At 34.0% G+C, this 22897-nt stretch overlaps 1 protein-coding gene across 10 annotated transcripts in view; it reads right to left on the minus strand.

Moving 5' to 3' along the window:
• Positions 1-2177: 2177 nt before the first annotated feature.
• Positions 2178-22897, minus strand: part of Ada3 (transcriptional adaptor 3) — a 68796-nt gene continuing 48076 nt past the window's right edge. For 9 of the 10 annotated variants that reach the window (XM_076514957.1, XM_076514959.1, XM_076514964.1 and 6 more), the window contains 5 exons: positions 21633-21729; positions 20834-20949; positions 14439-14555; positions 5270-5463; positions 2178-4627 (listed from right to left, as the gene is read on the minus strand). In XM_076514957.1, coding sequence (XP_076371072.1) covers positions 4499-4627; positions 5270-5463; positions 14439-14555; positions 20834-20949; positions 21633-21729 — 653 coding nt within the window. In that variant the 3' untranslated portion in view covers positions 2178-4498. The remainder of the gene's footprint in view (positions 4628-5269; positions 5464-14438; positions 14556-20833; positions 20950-21632; positions 21730-22897) is intronic. The other variant, XR_013031643.1, reaches the window with a different exon arrangement.

The raw sequence follows: 22897 nt of genomic DNA on the forward strand, positions 1-22897 counted from the left end.
AGACAGATTCTCTTTTGTGCTGACAAAATATTATTAATCTATTATAGTCAAGGGATCCCATTGGAATTGTTCCTTGCATCCCAGTCAATACATTTGAAACTATTATTGTTTTACACATCATGCTTCATTATTAAACATTTGGTTCGTGTGGTATGATACATAACACTTAAACTGGCAAAGTACAATTATTTATTAATAACAGGTTAGAAACTTCACATTAGTCTTGGGTACATGGCATTGGTTCTTTGAACTGAACCCATGTCAAACTATACATATAAATGTTTACCATAATACCAAATTTATTATCTGCATCTTCTCAATCTTTGGCAAGCATTTAAGTAAACATTATAAATCTATTGGTAAAAAAACTGAGAATAAAGTATTTCTACTTATGATACAGGTCCATGATTCTGTATCCGAAGTTCCGAAATTTGAAAAGCTCCGAAAACTGAAGTTTTTTTTCATGGAGTGTGGAGCGTCAGTGTAACAGATGACCCAACTCCACACTCACTTGACCCATGTCACTCAGGTGTGACGTGGCTGCATGGCCCAGCAGTCTGACAGGTGTGTCACTTGTGTCTCAGCACTTCTACTGGTCACATGTGTGTCTGCTGTTTGCCAATATTTTTTCTTGCTTTTTATTTTATGACTGTGTTTAATTTCACTATGAAAATGTCAAAAATTGCTGCAGATACCCCTATGGATAACAGTGAGAAAAGGAAGAGGAAGCATCTGATATTATCAATAATACAAAAAGTAGAGTCACTGCAGAAGCTTGATCGTGTGTGTGTGTGTGGTGTCTCACTGAAGAATATGGTGTTGGAACTACCATTGTACATTATTTAATAAAACAGAAAGACGTGTTACTGAAATTTTATTGTGACAGTGATGACCATAAACTAATGAAAAATAGGAAATCACTACATACGGCAAAAAATGAAGATCTTGACCATGTGTTGATGGAGTGGATTCGACAACGAAGAAGTATGCCACTGACTGGTTTGTTGGTCATGAAGCAAGCTAGCATATATCATGAAGAACTGAACACTGAAGGTGAGTGTCAATATTCAGAAGATTGGCTGCAGAAATTTAAGAAGTGTAATGGTATAAAATATCTGAAAATCTGTGGTGAAAAAGCTTCTGCTGACCATGAAGCAGCTAAAAATTACACTGACAAATTTGCCAAGATAATACAAACTCTATCTGATGAAAATCTTAGTCCTGAACAAATTTACAATGCTGAAGATGTGAGAAAGATGATATCAAACCTCGTAACTTACACTAAAGGTTTATCGGACGAATCTGTAAATAAGTTAGAGGAAGCTGACAAAGAAATGCTGAAAATTGACAATTATGCACCTGTTGTGCATTCCTGGAGTGATGGGGAAATTTCTGAAATGGTATTAAATACAGATAAGCATGAGGATAGTAGTGATGATGATGACATTGTGAACACAAGTGAAAAAATCCCCATAGACGATACGATGAAGATGTGTGATCACTTAATTATTGGCCTTGAACAATGTGCATTTATTAATGAGCAAGAGATTATGGCAATTAACTCAGTTAAAGAAAGACTGCTTAGACAGAAACCTATGTTAATGAGAAAGATGGCACTTGAAGAAGTCTTTTAAAAATGTTGTCTGTTGTAGTGCTGCTTCATTACTTGAGAATCCTGTTCCTGGCCCATCATCAGATGTCCAATTGCAACCTGATGACGACGACGATGGTGACACTGATGTATTCTCTTCTCCAAGATCCTCAAGCTAGATGTCATGCACCTTAACTTCAAGTATGTTGCAGGAAGCTGTAAAGTATTTAGCTTTGTTTGCTAGATGTAATGCAACTTAACTGCAGGTACGTATTTAGCCTAGTTGGAACCTGTATAATTATGTTCTAGAGTATTGACATCTTATATTTATTATACTAAGTCATTTACCAGTTTATAGTTACACCATATAAATAAACTGTAATACTATTTAGTCTTTATTTATCCCACTTAGTGTGAATATTCATACATTTCTCTGCAGAAATATTAATGTATTTAATTACTGTTTGTTTGAAGCTGTGTATGTTTAAAGTTTTACTGAATATTTCTGTTGGAAATGTTTTAGAGAATTTATGGTCTATAATTATCCCACTATTTCATTTATCAGTATATTACTCTATACATGAACTATAGTAGTATTTGTAGTCTTTATTTAATCCACTTAGTGCAAATATTCATACACTTTTGCTCCAGTATTCATGTTTGATTATGGGGTGCTGCCCTGGACCTTACTGGAGTGATACATTTGTTCTAAAATCTGAAAAATTCCAAATTCTGAAACACAACAGGCCCCAATGGTTTAGGAGAAGGAAATGTGGACCTGTAAGTATATCTGTAAAGAATAACAATACCTTTTACCTAAGAGTTTTTATACTTCATGTACATAGCTTCCAGCTCTTCCAAAATGTGAACAGTCTTTCAGTGAAAGTTTATATCTTATCTTTTGTCTTCCATGAACTATAGCAAGATAATCAATGTACAGTCAGATGAAAAATTGAAAGATATGAAGTAAAATCTAAAATATTTTTCCATGAAGGCTATAAACTGTAACAGACAATTACAATATTTTATCCTAACAGCCTTAGTTTCCAAATTTTTTACACCTGCTTTCACTTTATCTTATTGTTGAATTGTTCTTCAAAGTCTTTCTCATTAGAGTGATAAATAACAACTCACACAGGAAAATAGGAGAAACAATCAATTAACATAAATACATGAAAATGGAAGTTCCAAGGAGTAAATAGGAAATTTAAAAAAATTAGGTTAGATAAAAGAAATAGTTTTTAAGATTGTAGTTGTTTTTGTTAAATAAAAGATAACAATAAATAAAAAAGATACATAAATTAAGTTAGTACTTATACTAATGCCAGTTTGCTTACTGTTTAACCCTATCATTTTGCTGTGTTGGTTTTCCAAAAAATAAAATGTGCATTTTATAATAATAAAAAAATGCATCATCATTGAACTTAGAATGTCACAAAACTACTGTAATGTATTTAGCTGTGTCACTAAGCTATAAATAAATTCAAAAAATTCCATTACTGCTCTGAGCAAGGACTTTAGACCACATGCATTTGAGATCTCTTTGAAGAATAACAATTTTGACTGAAATAAAGACATTTACTACACTTGCTGTGTTCATGAAATGTTCTTTCTATTGGTTGTAAACATGATAACATCCCAGGTCAGCATTTATAAACAAGTGGCTTCAAATGTATGAAGAAATGGAAAGAACTTTTATGGTGGATACATGCAATATATTTTAGGATGGAAACTCTGAAGTTCACAAAATGTAACAGATAAAAACTAGCAATGTTAGTGAAAAAACCAGAATAAATGGAACAAAATGTCAAAAGTCTGGTTATTAGAGAAACAAGGTTTGACATATTTATGCATCCTTTTCAGTCTCACATTGTCCCTATTATCTAGACACCAGTTTTTCACTAACTGTATAACATAATAATTCTTTCATTTCTAAAAATCTGAAATGAAAGAAGATATACATCCTGGAAACAAGCAAAGACTGAGAATTTATATAAATATTTCCTTTTGAGATTTAGAAATTAAGACTAAGATAACATAAATCTTTGAATTATAAACAATGCTTAATGCCAATTTATTATCATACTTTGATAATAAAGTTATATAGTTAAATTTTGAATGTAACTTTGAATGAATAAGGAATTATTATTATACTTTCATAAACTATTCACTATTTGCTGTTTGGTACTGCCACAAAGACTTTCATTCAATATCAAGTGATCAGGATGATGTGATCTAAATCAAATTACAGAATTGCATTATCAAATTATGCAAGTTGGTTTGTTTTGAATTTTGTGGAAAGTTACATGAGGGCTATACATACTAGTTCTCCCTAATATAGCAGTGAAAGACCAGAGGGAAGGCAGATAGTCATCACCACCCACTACCAACTGTTGAGCTACTCTTACTACTGAATAGTAGGGATTGACTGTACATTATAATATCCCCATGGCTAAAAGGGGCAAGCAGGTTTGGTGGTATGGAGATTTGAACTAGCAAACCTCAAATGGTGAGTCAAGAACCCTAATTACATGGCTATGCTGGGCCTACTTACACTGGTAACATAAACTTAATTAAACATAAATTTCATATACTTTTACAATGAGACATTTTGTAAAGAGTGATTATGGTTTAACAATTACTTTACATCAAATTATAGTAAGTGAAAGGAGGAGTCAAACAATAAATAAAACAATATTTATAAGTAGAATGAAATTCTTTGAAAAAAAGTAGGCTTGCAATTCAGCTTTTACTTCACTGGCAAATTATTCTTTGTGAATAGATAAATATCAAAAAAGGGAAATGACAAATTCCAACAGTAAGCAGCAACATGACCTATCTTATTTGGACATAAATAAAACTTTGCACTTCACCAGCTGGTTTTCCTCATTCACATTTACTTTTGCTTTAGCTATCAAGCTGTTTCAGTATGTTTTCTCGTTCCTTTAATACTTTCCAAGCCTGATCTTTTTCTTTCTTTGTTGGTATTTTTTTCTTCTGACGAGCACTTGCCATCTTTTTGTATATTTCCATTACCTGTAAGTAGTGAAAATAAAAGGGATCAAAAGAAATCACATATTCAAAGAGTAATAACAAAAAACAGAAATGATACATAACTGAAACTTGCAAAGTGAGAAATCATAATAAAGAAAAAAATGTGTAAAGTAAAAATCACCAATCATGAAAAATTTGATTATTGCACAAATATAACTTTGATCAAGGATGATTGATCAAAATAAATAGGATTTATACACAAACCAATAAAAGAATAAAATTAAACAGAACTGAAATACAACTATAACCTATTAATTACAAGTAAGCTATTATCCTCAAACTTTGCAACTAAGGAATATTACATTTTAACAAAAATTACCAAATCTTGGCAAAACCTTTTTACTTGTAATATTTTCACACTTCATAAGCATGTTACTACTACTACACAGATTTTCAAATTTCAATGAATACAGCTACGACAGGTAGCACACCATGATTAAAAATTCTAGGAATATTAACAATGTATTTTGAATCAATTATATTACTTTAATCTCACATAAATGATAATTTAAGATTAAGAGAAACAGCCTTTGATATTAATAGACTTGTTACTTGGATCATTTCAAAAAAGTGCAGAAAAATGCTAATTAACCATGTTACCAAGTAAATTACTTTAAATCTCACCTCTGTATCAATTATCAGTAATTTCTTCCGTAGCTCTTGTTTCTTCATCTCTTCCTTTGCTTGGTGGAGTAAATGCTTTGCATGTAAAATATTTTGGGTAGTAACAGATTTCAATTCTGCTTGACATTTGCGTAACTCGGCAAGAACCTCATCTTCAGGGTTTTCTGTTGTAACATCATCAAGCTCAAGAATTCCTGATTTGAAAATCTTAGAATTAGAACATGTATTATGCATAAAGGTAATTAAAACTGACTTGCCACTGTTGGATGTGTAACTTCTGTGTGTTAATGAATCTTAATGATTTCATACTAAACACATTTTCTGAAGTCAGATTTTTTACAAATGGTTTATTATACTTTTTACAAGCAAATTTAAGGTATGACACCATGGGTATTATGTCTGAGACTTACATTACTGATTCATGACAAAATAAAAACTAATACTTATTCAGAAGGCAAAAAAGATAACAGTACATAAACAAGTGTTTGAATCACAATGAAAATGGTGAATTGCATGCCTGAAGCATAACTATACCCTAATAAAAACATTACAAGAGATCTTATTTAATGTTCTGATATTGTTTCACTTTTTTAACAGTTGGCACAGTGTTTTGGAATAACATTTGCAATATCAGGGTTCTTACTGCAAATATGGATACAGGAAAAAGATGCATTCCAGAAAGTCTTTGAACAATTAAACTATTGACAGTTGAAATATCTAAAATGTATATGGAATATAAGGCATTATGGAAGCATTCAAATATCCTGCCTTCGCATTGTCAAGAGAATAAGATGAAGAATCTGTTGGTTGGTTAGTTGGTTTGGTGTTTTATGGCACAAAGCAACTAGGCTATGTGTGCCAAACATCCAGTAAAAAGCTAAAATTAAAGTAAAAGTATTAAAATTCATAAAAGGAAATTTAGGTAAAACAAGTCAAAGTTGAATTGAAAACAAATACCATTAAGTCCAATTTTTACATCTAGTCCACAGTGGTAAGAGAAAAACTACAGTGAAACAAGTTCTAAACAACTTTCTGTAGCATAAATGTAATTATCATAACTTACCAAAATGACTAACGGGTAGTTCAAATATCTGTTAGTCACCTGAAGTTGGCCTTTCCAGTCCTCATTTGGAATTATTTGACATTATGACCATTTTCAGAAAGTAAAGTAATACCAAGTTTTAAAAGACTTGCAGCAAAATTTTAATTATTGTAACTCGCCAGGATGACTAACAGGTAGTTCAAACAGAATTAAGTTATTTGGCATTACGGCCATTTTGTAATTTAAAATTGAACTAGATGTACTTTGATTCTTAGAAGGGAATCACACTAAAAAAGGTCAAATGTATAAATTAAGAAGCTTAAATAGCCTTAAAAAGATTAATGGCCTTTAAAAAAACTGAAGACATTTCTAAGGTGAACAGCGTCACCATCGCCAATAACACTGTCTAACATTACAGATAAATCTTGGGACAGAACATATTTAAAATGGTGCTGTTGTTGAGAGTGATAATGATGGCAAGACCATAAAAGGTCTTATTGTGATCTGAGTGTTACACAGACAACACACTGGTGCAGTCCCAGATAAAAGAATATGATGAGTTAAAAAACTGTGACCAATGCATAGTCCAGTTAAAACAACTTCCTCTTTCTGATCCTTACAGAAGCAAGATGGCCAATGTCCAATAGAGGGTTTTATTTGGAAAAGCTTGTTTTCACATTGCTCACTCCAAATCGACTGCCAACTGGCACGGAGCTGAGCCTTGAATAGATAGATTTAGCTGCGGTGTCGGTGAGCTCGTTCCTGCGAATAACAAAGTGGCCTGGTATCCAGAAAAACTGGATAGAAGTAAATGTTAAAGAAAAATGGGCCAGTCAGTTTTGAATATCAGTGAGAATAGGGTGTGAACTAATATGAAGCAATTCTAGGGCCAGTAGAGAACTGAGTGAGTCAGTATGAATAGTGCAATTTGAGTACTGCTTAGCTTCTATGTGATCTAGGGCAATAGAAATGGCATGCAGTTCAGCAGTGAATACAGAAGCTGTAGAGGGGATTCTGTGTGCAACCACCGAACCAAAACAAACCACGACAGAGCCTATACAGCCGCCTGATTTTGAACCATCTGTATAAATAGGAATGGAAGGATGATTCGAAATATGTTCAGCAAATAACAGACAGTATTTCCAATTGGGCGTGTCTGCTTTTCTCAGATGACTTAAAGATAGGCCACATTTGGGAACTGTAATAAGCCATAGTAAGATGGGCTGACTAGTGTTATACAGCAATGTTATCCAAGGACAGACCCAGTTCATCCAACTGCACCTGGATCCGAAGGCCAAAAGGAGCAATGGCAGATTGTTTGTTCTGAAAAAAAAACAAAACCCTAGGTGGGATGCTTCAGTAAGAAACAAAGTTTCAAATAATATAGTAAAGACAGTTGCAAATGGCAGAGGTGAAAAGAAGGTTCATGAGACTTTGTGTATAAGTTGTGAACTGGGGAAATGCAAAAAGCTAAAGCCTCTGATGATGAACGGGGTCCAGCATCTTCAAGGCCTATGTTATGGCAGAACCATAGACCAGTGATCCGTAGTCCAGTTTCGATTGAATAATATCACAATATATCTTTAGCAAAGAACACTGATCTGCTCCCCAGGTGGTGGACGAGAGGACACAGAAGATGTTCATTGCTCTTGTACATTTGACCCACAACTGCTTGATGTGTGGTATGAAGGTCAGCTTATGGTTAAAGATAAGACCTAAGAACTTTGTCTCAGGGACCACAGGCAGCACAACGTCCCCGATATGGAGTTCAGGATCAGAGTGAATATCCCGTTGGCAACAAAAGTGCATGCAAATGGTTTAGAGAGAGAGAGAGAAGTTAAAGCCATTTGCTGTGATCCACTTCAGTAAATGAGTGAGGGCAGTCTGTAGCTGCTGCTCAGAATACCTTATGTTCAACGATTGACACAAGATGTGAAAGTCGTCGACATAGAGCCTGTTTGCAACAGTAAGAGAAAGTTGTTCAGTGATGGCATTAATCTTTATACAAAAAAGTACGACTCTCAAAACACAGCCTTGTGGGGCTCCAACTTCCTGTAGAAAAGAACAGGAAAGTGTTGAACCCACACAAACTTGTAATCACTTGTCCATTAAAATATTTTTAATAAAAATGGACAAATGGCCATGTAACCCATATAACCTCATGTTTTATCATAAACCTTCTCAATGTCAAAGAATTTTGATACAAGACATTATCCTTTGAGAAAAGCAACTTTGATTGATGTCTCAAGTCGAATCAGGTGGTCCGTGGCAGAGCTCAGTCGTCGGAACCAACACTGGGTGGGAGAGAGGAGGTTGTTAGATTTGAGGAACCAAATGAAACGAGCATTAATCATCCACTACAAAGTCTCACACAGATAGTTAATCAAAGTAATTGCACGGTAGTTTGAAGGAATCTTGAAATACTTCCCTGGCTTATAGAAAGGTAGGACAATAGCCTAGCACCAGGCATCAAGAAAAACATTCTCTTGCAAGATCCAGTTAAAAACAGTCAGAAGAATAGCAAGATAAGCAGGAGATAGATGGCACAGCATTTCATAGTGTACATTACCAGGTCCAACTGAGGTACTGCCAGACTGTTGAAGGGCCAGTTTGAGTTCAACCAGTGTAAATGGATGATTATAGTCATAGAGGCAATCAGCTTGAAAGAAAAAAGACTCTGCACAAGTCTTGATGACTAAGAAGGTGAAGGAGGAACAGAAGTGCTAGATACTTGGCAAAAGCTTTCCCCTAGAATAATGGCAATGCTCCAGGTATCAGCTACTTCTGACCATCAGAGAGAAAGATCGAGAGGGGAACAGAATTATATTGCCCACTGACCTTTTGAATCTTGTCCCATACACTGCTGGCCAAAATCTTAAAGCCAATGAACATAAAGAAAAAGTATGTATCTTGCATTGTTAGACTCAACCACTTATTTGAGGAGAGCTTCAATAAATGAAAATAAAAAAAGTGAAATAAAAAAAACAATTTTTTTTAGAATTTAATCGGGAAAATGTGAACACTATGAAATTAGCCTAAATACTAGCTGGTCAAAAGTTTAAGACCATACTGAAACGAAGCATTAATCGGTAAACATGTAACGAAATTTAGTCATTTGTGTTCAAATATTAACAGTTTCAACATCTCCCACTGACATCTCCTGTGTTACTTAGGGTAAAAACATGGCAAAGGCTAAAACGTTGATAGAGTTTCAACATGGCAGTTGTTGAGCTACAAAAGCAAGGTCTCTCTTAATGTGCCATCACTGGTGAGATTGGGTGTGGTAAAACTGCTGTGGCAAATGTCTTAAAAGACCCTGAGGGAAAAAGAATGATAATTTCAAGTGGTGGCCCAACAAAATTTCACCGGCGTTCAGCATGATGATTCGACAGGTTGTCCGGCAAGACACCAGATCATCAAACCAGATTAAGGCCTTGATGGACACAGAATGCAGCTCAAGAACAATAAGATGGCATCTAAGAGAGAAAGGCTTTAAAAACCATAAATGTCTTCAAAGGCCATGCCTCCTTGCACACCACAAAACAGCTTGGTTAATCTTTGCCGAGAAGCACCAAACATGGGATGAAGAAAAGTGGAAGAAGGTTTTGTCCTCTGATGAGAAAAAATCTAACCTGGATAGTCCAAATAGCTTCCAACGTGACTGGCACAATAAGGATATCCCATCGAAGACGTTTTCTACACGACACAGTGGAGGAGATTTCATCATGATCTGGGGTGCTTTCTCCTTCCATGGAACAATGGAGCTTCAAGTTATACAGGGTGTCAAACAGCAGCGAGCTACATTTGCATGTTGGAGAGAGCTTCCTTATTGACTGAAGGCCCTTGCTTTTGTAGAAACAACTAGAACTTTCAGCAGGACAATGCTGCAATCCACAATGTCTACAGGACAATTGACACTTTCATGGGGAAATAACGTGATTCTTTTGGACAATCCAGTGTGTTTGCCTGAACTGAAGCCCATTGAAAATGTTTGGGAGTAGAATGCAAGGGAAGTCTATAGATATGGATGTCAATTCCAAACAGTGCATGATCTACATGAAGCCATCTTCACCATTTGGAATAACAGTCCAGCCAGCCTTCTAAAAACCCTTATGTCGACCATGCCAAAGCGAATGTTTGAAGTTATTTGCAATGATGGCTGTGCAACTCACTACTGAGGCCTCTTGTTAGGCACTTCCTACCCTGTTTAGAACTTCTTTTTGATATGGTCTTAAACTTTTGACCAACTAGTATTTAGGTTAATTTCACAATGTTCATATTTTCCCTATTAAATGTTAAAAAATATTATTTTCCCTTTTCTTATTTTCATCTTTCAAAGCTCTACTCAAATAAGTGGTTGAGTCTAACAATGCAAAATGCATATTTTTTCTTTATGTTCATTGACCTTAAGATTTTGGCCAGCAGTATATGACTTTGGAACTGATGGTGGAAGATATGCTGGTTGTGAACTTAATTCAAGATTCCTTCTAGCTTTGATGTCTTACCCACCCAGTATGTGCATGGGCCTGTTGGAAAACAATGCAGTGCAAGAGTGTGGGATACTTATGTAAAGTATCCCAGGCCCAATTTTGAGCCTTCCGTGCCATTTAGCAGGCAGGATTCCACCATGGACGAGGATATAGCAGAAAATGTGTTGAGGTTTTAGGAATACATTGAGCAGCTGCCTATATAATACAGTCAGTTACTGCTGCCACACAATCGTCTATTTATGGCTTACAAACGATGACAGGCTGAAGTTATGTGAGAGTATTGAAAGAGGGCCAGTTTGCTTAATCCAGCTTCTACCAGGGCCCACGGGTCGGGTGACATCAACCTCAAAATTATAGAAAAATGATCACTTCCTCGTGGGTTATTATCAACTCTCCATGACAAGTGTGAGAATAGTGAAGGGGAGCAAAATGAGAGATGTATAGCAGTAAAGGACTGACTAGGTGCATTAAAATAAGTATAAGAACCACAATTGAAAACAGAAAGGTTGTGATCAGAGAGCATACGCTCTACACAGAGACCCCTCCCATCAATATCAGTACTTCCTCAGAGGGGATGATGTTCATTAAAATCTCCCAAAATTAAAAAGGAAGACAGCAACTGTTCAAGGAGAGCATCAAGTGATTGTAAAGCCTAAGGAAATATGGATGACTACAGCTTCCAAGGGCGTGTTGGGTGGCAAAGACTGGTGGGCACATGCTGATCAACCAACAGTGCTACCCCTCCATGCACTTATCCATCACTCAGCCTGCCATATCTGTACAAAGGAAACTGCCAAAAGATGACTGTATCAGCAGGTTTCAGAAATGTTTCTTGTAAAGAAAGACATACAGGATGGTAGGAAGTAATCAGTGCTTTGATGTGATCCAGATTAGATAATAAACCTCGACAGCTTCATTGTATCAAGATGGCCATTTTTATTTATGTGTAGGCAAATTGGGTGGACAGCCCTCCTGTTTATGACCATGTCTTTTTTCCTTTTTGTCTTTATTCAAGGGAGGTGTGTCAACCTCTATGGATCCCACTCTGGGTCAATTGGGCAGGCCTTTGTTGTTAGAAGAGGTTTCCAGTGACTAATAAAGTGAATGATTGATCACTTTGCATCTTGGGGTGGTAGAAGATGTATCTGAGGAAATGCCTGTACCAGGAACCAAAGGAAGTGGAACTTGGGGTTTGCTGGAATTAATGTATGGAACAGAGATAAGTGTTGATGTTGATTCATCAACTTTTCTAATCATGGAGGTCAAAAGACTTTTCATATGGTTCGAGAATTATTCTTTTGGAGGCACAGAGAGATCTGTCTGTAGTCCCACTGTAGAAGTGGAATGAAGTGCAGCAGCATACGTCTGAGATGAAGTGGTGGACAGCAACTTTCAAGCCTCAGGGTAAGTAATGTTTTGAATCGTCTTCATACACTGCACTTTTTTCTTTCAACCAATTATGGCAAGAACGAAAGTAGGACAGGTGAGAGCCATTACAACTGATGCAATGAGGGTCTGTTTGACACTCATAAGCACATGTCAAGGAACCACGACATGGTGTCTTTGAGTGACTGAACTGCTGACACTGGAAACATCTGAGAGGGTTTGGAATGTATGGCCATACCCTGCAATTAAGATAACCTGCCTTGATGGTGGCAGGTGGATGTGGTGATGTAAATCTCAAAATGAAAACACTGGGCAGCATTGTAATTCTATCTTTGCAAGTGGAGATACGCCTCACTGCAAAACTCATGGGATGGAGAAGCCAGCGAGAATCTCCAACTTGGGGATGTTCTTCAAATCCTTCTCAACAATAACTCCTCGTATAGAATTCAAAGTAGCATGAGGTGTAACCTCAACAGGTATATCCCCAATTGCCTTTGAATGCAAGAGGATTTCACTGTGTTGAGATGTGGATGCTTCCACCAATATGTAACCAGAGAGAAGCTTCTTTACTGACTTTAAGGAGCCAGCAAGTCCTTCTGGTCCCTTGTGAATCAAAAAGGGAGACATCTACCCTAAAGGTTTGTCTGAAAGAGAATGTAGCATAAGAAAACAAGGTACAGTTGTTACAGATGTTGAAGATTGCTGCTCAGAATCAAGATGTGGTCATTTACCTATGGACTGTTTTTTCACTATTTTATTTAACTTTTTATTATGGAGGATACATAATAAAAGAAAGAGAAATTTCAGTGCCCACTGACCCCACCCATCATGGAGCCCTACAAGAAGATGCACTACAATGCCAAACAAGGACACTGTAGCAACACCAGGGTCTCATGAGCACTATTCCCGAACACCAGCATCAGATAGAATGTCTACAACACCTGTTAAGAACATCCAACACTAGTACTTGGTTGACCCTAGCCCACTGATCCTGGAGGGGCCACCCCAAGACTGCCTGTCTACAAGAATTCAAAGCCAAAGTGGTGTGTGAGGGTTGGACCTCTCAACCACCAGGATCTTCTCCTCCCATTTAAGGGTTGCCATGCATGGTAAATAACCCTGAAGGAGCTATTCATAAGGAATTTAAGCCAGAACCACTTCACTACCTACAAGAACTGAAGGGAAAAACATCGCTGTCTGGCTCTCAGGCATTAGACCCTATTCAGATACTAGGATCCTCTGTTTTCTTTCACTGGTTAACAAAGACATGAAACACACAGGTTAATGTTTGAATTCCAGAGCTGTTAAGCCATACAAGGAGCATCTTTCATGAAGGTGCACTTACCAATCTAACCAAAGAATATATTGTAAAAAAGAAATTTATAATTAGGAAAACAAATCTTTCAACTCTAAAGGTCATCAAAAAAGAAGCAGGTATATTTTGCAGTGATGAAGATTAAAATATTTACAGTTAATAAATTCCCACAAGTTTTGAAGCACAACCAGAAATCAACAATATTTATGAATAGTCAAAAATAGTTTCATTATAATAATCACACAAATCTGAAGTCCCAGATGCTGCTTTAATAACCATGTTTAAGCAGATTTATATGCTCAGTGGGAGGTCTGTGGAAAGTTTAAAGGTGTTTGGTTTAAAATTAACCTTGAGCAAACGTTTGTTACAACAGAAATTGTATAACCATAATATACAATTAGCACTCTCATTTGGGTAGGTCAAAGAGTATGTCAAAACCTTTTGAACAGTTACACTCAAGATTTAATTAAACTACTTTATTATTATTGTATATGAATAAACTTTGCATCAAAATGTAGTTAATAATTAAACTTTTGATATCATAAATTTTAAGTTCTTAATTTTATAACGAAACATTAAAAAAATCCTCAGTCTTCCTTAGTATGAAAATTGTGATATCTGCATTTATCACCATTACTTGAAGTATGAAATTTAACATAAATTACTCATTAATGCCAAAACATTAATCAAAATAAATTTAAAAAAAAGCTCTTCCAAGGAAAACATCTAACATGAAACAGCATTCATAAGTGCTATTCACTTCAGTGAAGGCAACCAACACTTTATAACATCACATAAAGTAAAGGTAACAGTTTTTTTTTTTCATATTCTAGAATTAAAAAAAATTGTAATACATTTTAACTAGTTCATCTATCTGTAGGACAATAAAATGTTGAAAATTCTGTGTACCACAAAAACTAAATAGTTACAACTCACCCTGCTCTTTTAATTCCTGTCTTATTCTCTTCTCCAGTTGGGCTGTGTTGCCAATATTTAGTGACCGTATAAATCCACCTTTACCAGGGTTAGGGCTGGAAGTGTCATCTATGTTGTCTACAAAATAAAACATTTTTTAAATAGCAGGTAATGATCTTTTAAACTAGTGATAGTTACTTAGCTATATCTCAAGGTAACCTCCATAATGAATAGGTAATTAGAGGATGATTTAACCTATTATACTGTAACCTTCCATTAACTGAAAAATTTGATACTAAATCTGCAAGCTATAAAACAGAGTTCTTAACTGTAGTTTTACAAGCTACTGCTTGAAAAGTTAATGGAGCTCTTCAATGTGGTTTCTTAAACTATTACTTGAAAGTTATAATTTTCTTATATTGAAAATGTATTTCTGATAGGTACTTCCCTATCCTGTCACCAGATTAGCTAGCTATTCTTATTCATTGCTGCCTCCTATATGCAAACTTTTTATTTATGCATGCCACAAGCATCACAAGCATGAAAATTTTGTGCACAAACTATTCATAACAAATATTTATTTTATTTTATTGAAAATACTTTACAAAGAAATTATATTTTGCAGGTGAAAGTCTTGTAATACTAATTGAAAGGCTGCCAAATTTTGTGAAGATGTACACATTATGTTGAAAGTAAGAAATATTAAATTAAAAAAGAACACTTTAAACTAGTACAATTAGATTATTTTATCAGCTGTATAGACCGAGCTGGTATTTAGAGTCAATTACAAGAGAAATGTAAAGATAAAGGAACCTAGTTACATTATAAAAGAAAACAGCGACTTTGGATTAGCAATTAGCATTTCACTAATTTAAAATGAAACTAAACTAAATTTCCATGTAACAGGTAGCGGAAACTCTGTTGAAGAGCTCGATTAACCATTCAAGTATTAGTTTATGAAACTATGTTGAGCAGCTCAATTAATCTTTTGATACTGTACTTTCCTCTCTTCACAATATTAGCTAACTAGTCTCATTTATTACTGCCCTCTGTATGCAAACTTTTTATATACACATATCACAAACCTTCTGCTCCTCTCTATTGGAATCAAGTGATTCCAGTGTGTGTCTCATGTAAATCATCATGCATCACCTCTCCACTAATGGGAGCATAGAAACTCATGATGTATACGACTCCCTCTTTGCACCTCTACAGAACTATCACTTCTTGTATTTGGATGCTTTTTGTTGTTGTTTCTTTTTGTCATTCTTTACTGTTTCACATATATACTTAGTATACTCATGAAGTGGTCTTCATATAGTGTAACTTCCAGATTTTCTGAAGTTTGAAATTTGCTTCCATTTATTCTAGTCACATTCTCAAACTCATTTTACTAGTTTGAGGATCACATTTATGACTAGTGCTATCTCATAGTCTACAGGAGCAGATGATCCAGCATAGATTATTTTTACTGATGTTAATCCTCTAGGAGATTGATCAGTCTTGGGTTATCAGGCAGCCTTGTCCTGAACCTTTTTTTCCTCCCAAACCCACTTAGTTTTTATCTCTCCTGCCCTTATTATGTTCATACATTCCTTTTGGATTATTAGGCAGTGAGGTCTACCATTTTAACCTGAGACATTCATGTGGTCTTTTATTTCCTTGTTTTAACTTCATTTGCATCACTTATGTTCTATATTTCATCTTCCCTTCAACCATGATTCCCTTTATGCCTATGTATGTTGCAGGTCAGATTTGTTTTTCATACTATTTTCCCACTTCTCCTTTATTGAGATCTTTCCGACATACCCAAGACATTGGTGACAAGACAATGTAACCCTTCCTTTTGCCTAATTCCCTTCATTTCTCATTTTCACCTACCATTTTCACTTACTAGTTTATTTGTTATTTTCTCTACCCTGTCTCAAAATGGAAAATTTTATACAGAGTAATTTGCATTTGATTTCATACTTTTTCAAGGGGTGGTATATAAAATATGGATAATGACATGCTAGGAGAAAATGTGTCACTTGTATCAGATGACAGTAAATTCAAGACTTTTTTAAATACTGCCTTGTAGAATTAAGTACTTACATAATAGTTAAATATAGATTATTAGCTAAGATGTTATTTTAATTAGCATAACAAACAAAAAGTTTAATAAAAGTTTGAATGCAAGACACTAAAACCTTGTGTCGTGCAGTAAAGAATACAGTGGCAATAAAATTAACTCTCACTGTTTCACTCAGCAAGATGTTCCAGTCAATAACAAGTTGGACAAATGGTAGTCATTACTTTTGGCCTTTGAGATGTTAATTTCTGTTTAGTGCTCACCAAGCAGATTATTCATTTTAAAATCAGCCTTCCACTGTTCGAAGCAATAAATTGTTTTTCTCAAACTGTATTAGTGAATACAGTAGAATCTTAAAAAGTATATTTATGCAAGCATTACCATTATTTACACTCAAAATTAACTTACATTAACTGCAAGAAAACTACTAATATTAATTCAGTTATTTTATGGATTAATTACTAAACCACATACACATTCAGAACATAGATTAACTTTTTATTTCAGCTTTCTAAATTGTTTATATTTATCACTACTAGCTAAATTTTAAAAAGTTAGAAAGTGTATTTTCAGGAGAGATTTCAGTAGAGATTCATTATATGGAGGATTAATACCTTACAATAATAACTTGCGTGTGCTAATTGAATAGTGTTTAAGTTCATGTGCAAGATGTGTATGAAATGTAGCATCTTCATGTATGTGCATCAAATTATCAACAAATTTCCAATTATTTAACAATGCAATGCTAATACACATACACTTAAGCTGCATGATTATGCTAAAGCCCCTCCTGAGAATGACTGCTTACAAAGCAAAATTCTTAAATAATGTAGAACCACCTATCATATAAAGAAGTCTTTGAAAAAGAGAGCTATCAATAAATAGAAGCACAATAATATTTTTATAGCAGCAGAAAATTTAGGGCAACAACAAGCTCCAATACCATGTCTCAAGCAGATGTGCATTTTCTTATAGCACAGCCACATCTGACTATCTGCTGAGCCCACCGAGGGAATCGAACCCCTGATTTTAGCATTGTAAATCTGTAGACTTACCGCTGTACTAGCGGGGACCTCAAGCAGATAAAGAGTAACACTTTTTGCTGCAAAGTCAAAGCTATGGTTGCAAAAGAGAATGAATGCTTCCAGTGAAAAAGCATTAGGGTGGTACACTTAACAAGATCATTGAAGGAGGCCAAAGCTCTAAAGTAGGAAAGTTCAAAAACTTCCCACCACAACTTGTGACATATTTTCTCTAGGCATGTTGTCTCCTCTGTTGTTTCTAGCACTTCTTGAAAGAGAGAAAAATTAAATGTAAATTACTCGCTATACAATTGTTATTACTCAGAGAAACCATAAAACTTATAGCCTTCAATCTTGTTTGGTTACAGAGCTATCAACAGAAAATCAGATCCTTCCTGACATCCAACTGTCACATACTCTCTTTCAGGATATGTTTATAGTTCTCTCTTACATTTAATTATGCATTACACACAACGTCGAGGTTTTCATCTATTAAATGACATATAGCATAAAACTGTGTTCTGAACAGATAATAATCAATTTCACTCGGAGTGAGGGCAACATTCCAGTGAGAAACTCAATAACTAGCTTGGATGAATTTATAATAGTTCTTGTTGCATAGTTAGAAAGCCAGAAAATGTTTGAGAGGTAGAGGAACTTATCTAAATTTTGTATGGCTTTATTCTATGTTCTTTGGTATATTATTTAGTCAAACAAAAGTTATTCAATACATTACAACCATTAGTATAAAAAGTAGGCTTAAATATTCCTGACAACTGACTGCAAGTAAAAAGAATATATGGCAAGTACTTGATTTCTTGTTTTCTGCATTTATTGTTATAAAAGTAAGTAAAATTAGAAATGGAGACTTCTTTATGTTAGTTAACCTTTTGCAATGGAATCAGTGTAATATACATGAGTTTATATACACATCTGCATATATTAAGTATTTCCTTTATAATTCTTTGATATGTTTCTTCACAAAATTGGGTAGATTTTTAGTAACAATAACAAGTGTTCTGCACATAAAAATCAGATTTATAATGAATCATTTTTACTGAAGATTCATTTGTAAAAATATTGAATCTGTTTCAATAACAGTCTGAGAGGAAAGTGAGTTCATGTTATGATTAAAAACTATTCATTGTCCCAAAAATATCAAATATTATTTGCATAATCTCTAAAACCTCCTAAATACATTTCAAACATTTGTTTTCAGTAAAACTTTATATTTTATGTTATTTTCTATGTGGGATCTCTCATTTGACCAACCTTGTAACCATCATAAAAATTAGAAAATAAATATAAATTATGTTTTTTCATGCTAGAATGACTACTTATTATAACAGAAAAATATAAATGTTTAGTCTACATAGCTAAAGTCTCATAATGCTATATATGTATTTATTTTTTATTATATTGACCTTCCAGCCATGCCTAGCTAACATTACATAACTTGCACTGACACTGTGCATGTGCACTCGTGACTTAGTCTTCTCTGACTTTGCTGTGTTTTAGTGGACTAGTATTTTGTAATATGCAGTCATTATAAATTAGATATGTACAGTGATTATTACTATTTGGAAATAAATTATTAAACTTATTTTTTCTTAAAATATAGGACAATAAATCAAAAAGTAAATCAAACAATTAGCTTTTCTTGCTACGACCTTTGAACTCTGTTGCTTTTAGACATACATTACTAAGCCTTTTAAAATTTCATGTGTGGAGGATATAAAACAATTTTTTAGGTTTTATATATACAGTTGAATAACCAAAAAAAAACAAAACATAAATAACTATATTAATACCAGAGAATTCCACTATAATTTATTAAGCTTACTAACTAAGACATATTTAGATCTAAAAAAGATAAAACTCTGAGCAGACTAAAGACACTACCTACATCATTGAAATCTTGGTCTGAAAGAACATGGCAAACTTTTCACACTTTAAAATGGCAAGGAAAACCACCACGAGATACTAAAAAATTAACTTACAGACATTACTAATTCTTATATCCAACCTAGAACTGAATATCTTATCAATGATCCAGGTCCACAGCAAGCAAATTAATTGTGATTTGATACTGTCACACCTTGCTTAAGCTAGCTGGTTCAACTGGCCTAACACCACTTATAAGCTGACTTTTACTGACAAGACACTTAATATCCTTGTAGAAATAGTAATGTCCAAAGTTAATTTACTGAAGTTGAATGGTTTGTAATATTTGAAATCTATAAATGTTCCTGGTCCAATCCTGTAGATTTCTAATTAATGAGCATTAATCACAGTTACAGCTTCCAAGGCCTATAGCACCCTAGCTGTAGCTAATAAAATTCTTCTTTTACTGTCTCTTGACTACCTGCTTTTATACAAATCACACAAGTTTGTTGAAATTTCAACAATATTCGAAAATGATGGCAAGTTTTCATAAAACAAATATCATTGATTCTTACTCTCAAGAAGTTTCTACAAAGTTAGAGAACAAGTAAGAGGTTAGAGAACAATACACATCCAACAATGTATGTCATGTGCAAACATGAAAACCATACTGAAACAAGTGTTCCAAATAAATGTATAACAGAAATCCACTACAAATAAATACAATATTTCAATAATAAAAAAAAAGAAGAAACATCTGCCTATAGATGTGCACATTCCTCACCAGATTTTTACATATTAAATCCTCAGATGACTGATTAATTTCTTATTCTGGTGATCTTTGAGACAAGTAATCTGTATCATTTAAACATATATAAGCTCTTGAATGGGTAAAGAAAACTATTATAAGTCAAAAATATTTCAACAAGATTATATACATTTATAATAAAGTTTTCTTTATTACCCATTCAAGCCATCTCCAAAAATGAGTTTCTTATTAACTTCAAATACACAAGCTCTATTCCACATTAATATTAATAGCCACGTGACATGGGAAGTAAGTGTGATTTAACTGATTTACCAGGATAACAGAATACAAGAACCTGAACAATCAGTGCTTTGACAAACCAAACTGCCCACTTTCATGGCTTTGCAGAAGCAATCTATATTAGGAGTTTTACAGTATGGTAATTATCTATCTCACAAGTCTCATCAGTTAAATATAACAATGATTGAGAAATCATCATGAGTGGGATATTTCTGTGCTATATGCTTTATGTTAACTTTTTGTTTTCCAAAAATGGAACCTTATTCCTCACTATACCTTTCAAGAAACTGTAATGCCCAGAATGAAACCACACATTAGTTTTAAAGTTAGATGTTTCTTGTCTGGCTCCAGTAGTTCCAAATATAAGTAACAACTAGTATACAATACTAACCTTTGCTGTCAGTATCTACCATGGAATCTTCTAAGGATGCCATTAAGTTCTCTTCAATCAAGCATGACACAAGACGTTGTGTGAGTGCTCCAAATGGAGAAGTGTCATCTGACTCACTAATAGATATCAAGAATAAAAAGTTAGTTAATATTTTTTACTTTTATTTTCACATATCATAAATATATTTTATTATGAACTAACTCCATACAAATAATACAACAGAAATTTCACTTGCACTTCTAACCATTTCCATGTTGGTGGAGACATCATGTTTTGAAGCACATCAATTTAATGTTCACAGTTATTGTCTAAGATAAGGAACAAAAAATACACAAGACTGCATGAAATTTAGTAAAAACTTCCAACAAAGTATCAGTAATCTGAAAAAACAAATGTAAACCTCAGCAATCGCCAAAAAAAAGAGCACAGTATAGAGTTCAGATGTCTATAAACACAACAAAAACAAAAGTTTAAACTTTAAAAAATATTAAAAAGTTAGTTACTCATCTTAAAACAAAGTATCTTATCCTTATCACCAAACATTCAAGTTATGATATTATTTATCAACTCTAAACACACACTACACGGTAAAGCTGCAGTCCTAGTTGATGAAAGGGGCAATTAACATATGGTCACAGGACACTTAGTATAAAGATGAACACTAGATAACCAACAAAAGTGAAGACACTGTTCCTCAATAACTGAGTAACTGGATTCACATACTTAGACTGGATTGACAATGCAGACATATCGTGTACTATGCACTGGTAAAAATAGCACAAATAAGAAAAATACTTACTACTCTTTATCCACTTTCTTTAGTAACTTTTCTGCATCTGTGGAATTGAGTGAGCTGTTGTTGCTAAGTCCACGGCGCTTATCATTAGTCTTGGCTCCTAAATGAACAGAATTAATGTAGTCAGGTTTATATATGTATATATCAATGGACAGGATTATTTACAGCTGTGTCTGTGACTTGTTGGTGATAAATTGTAACAATAAAAAATAGCACACAGCACACGTCAAATATATATACTAATGTTTGTTACACACCTGTACCCAGAGTTTAAGTAATCATCTCTTTTTGTTAAAGTACACATAATCTGGTTCAGTTACTTTAGGGTACAAGTGACAAGAGTAATTCTTCTTCTCTGCACTGTTATTACAATAAAACGCATTAATTTCACTTTGGAAATCATCACTGTATGTTCTCATGAGTAAACTCTCAATTATACAGTCTAGGTCTATCTAACTTTGGCTAATTGAACTACATTTCAGACACTTGTGTATAAATAGTTCAAATGAGGCCGAGCGCTTTTTACTGACAAGATATTAGAATATAATATTACTCGAGAAAAACTCAAAATGTTCAAGTAACATGACACAATAACATGTGCCAATTCACAACTGAATAACACAAAATATGAATCACATAGTTATGAAAAAAAACTTGCAATAAACTATTAATTTTACAAATAACTAAATATAATACTCAAGCTATACTTGTATTAAAACAGTTGTGTATATCTAACAATATACGTTGCTACCTGTAATATATATAATGTTTCACATTTTTTACCAAAATAATTATGAATACATTTTGGCTATAATACCATAATGTCCATAAACAGTTGAATACGATTTTCAATGTAGCTTTTAAATGAAAACTGATAATATCCAGAAGAGTGCAGTTCTGGCCTTTAAATAAATAAAAAAAAAAATCCAAAGTTTTGTTTGTAGATAGTCCCAAAATGATGTCTGTTTAGCGTATAACACAAATGTCCTAAACAAACTCAAGTTCTAATAAGTGTATTGCACGTAACAAGCCAACAAATAATGCAATTATGCTTTATCCACAATAGCACTTACAATTGTTTCTTACCTAAGTATGTTATAGATAGAGAAACAATTAAATTACATTTAGGTTTAAACATTTTTCAAATTTATAATCAAACAGTTCTTACGGCTTATGATCTTGAGCATCTCAACCAAAGATTCAGTAATACACCACAAGGTCACTGTTGACTTGGGTTAAGATAAATAATAAGCAGTAAATGACAGGAA

The sequence above is a fragment of the Tachypleus tridentatus genome, chromosome 7 (assembly GCF_004210375.1).
Source record: "Tachypleus tridentatus isolate NWPU-2018 chromosome 7, ASM421037v1, whole genome shotgun sequence".
Classification (NCBI taxonomy): Eukaryota; Metazoa; Arthropoda; class Merostomata; order Xiphosura; family Limulidae; genus Tachypleus; species Tachypleus tridentatus.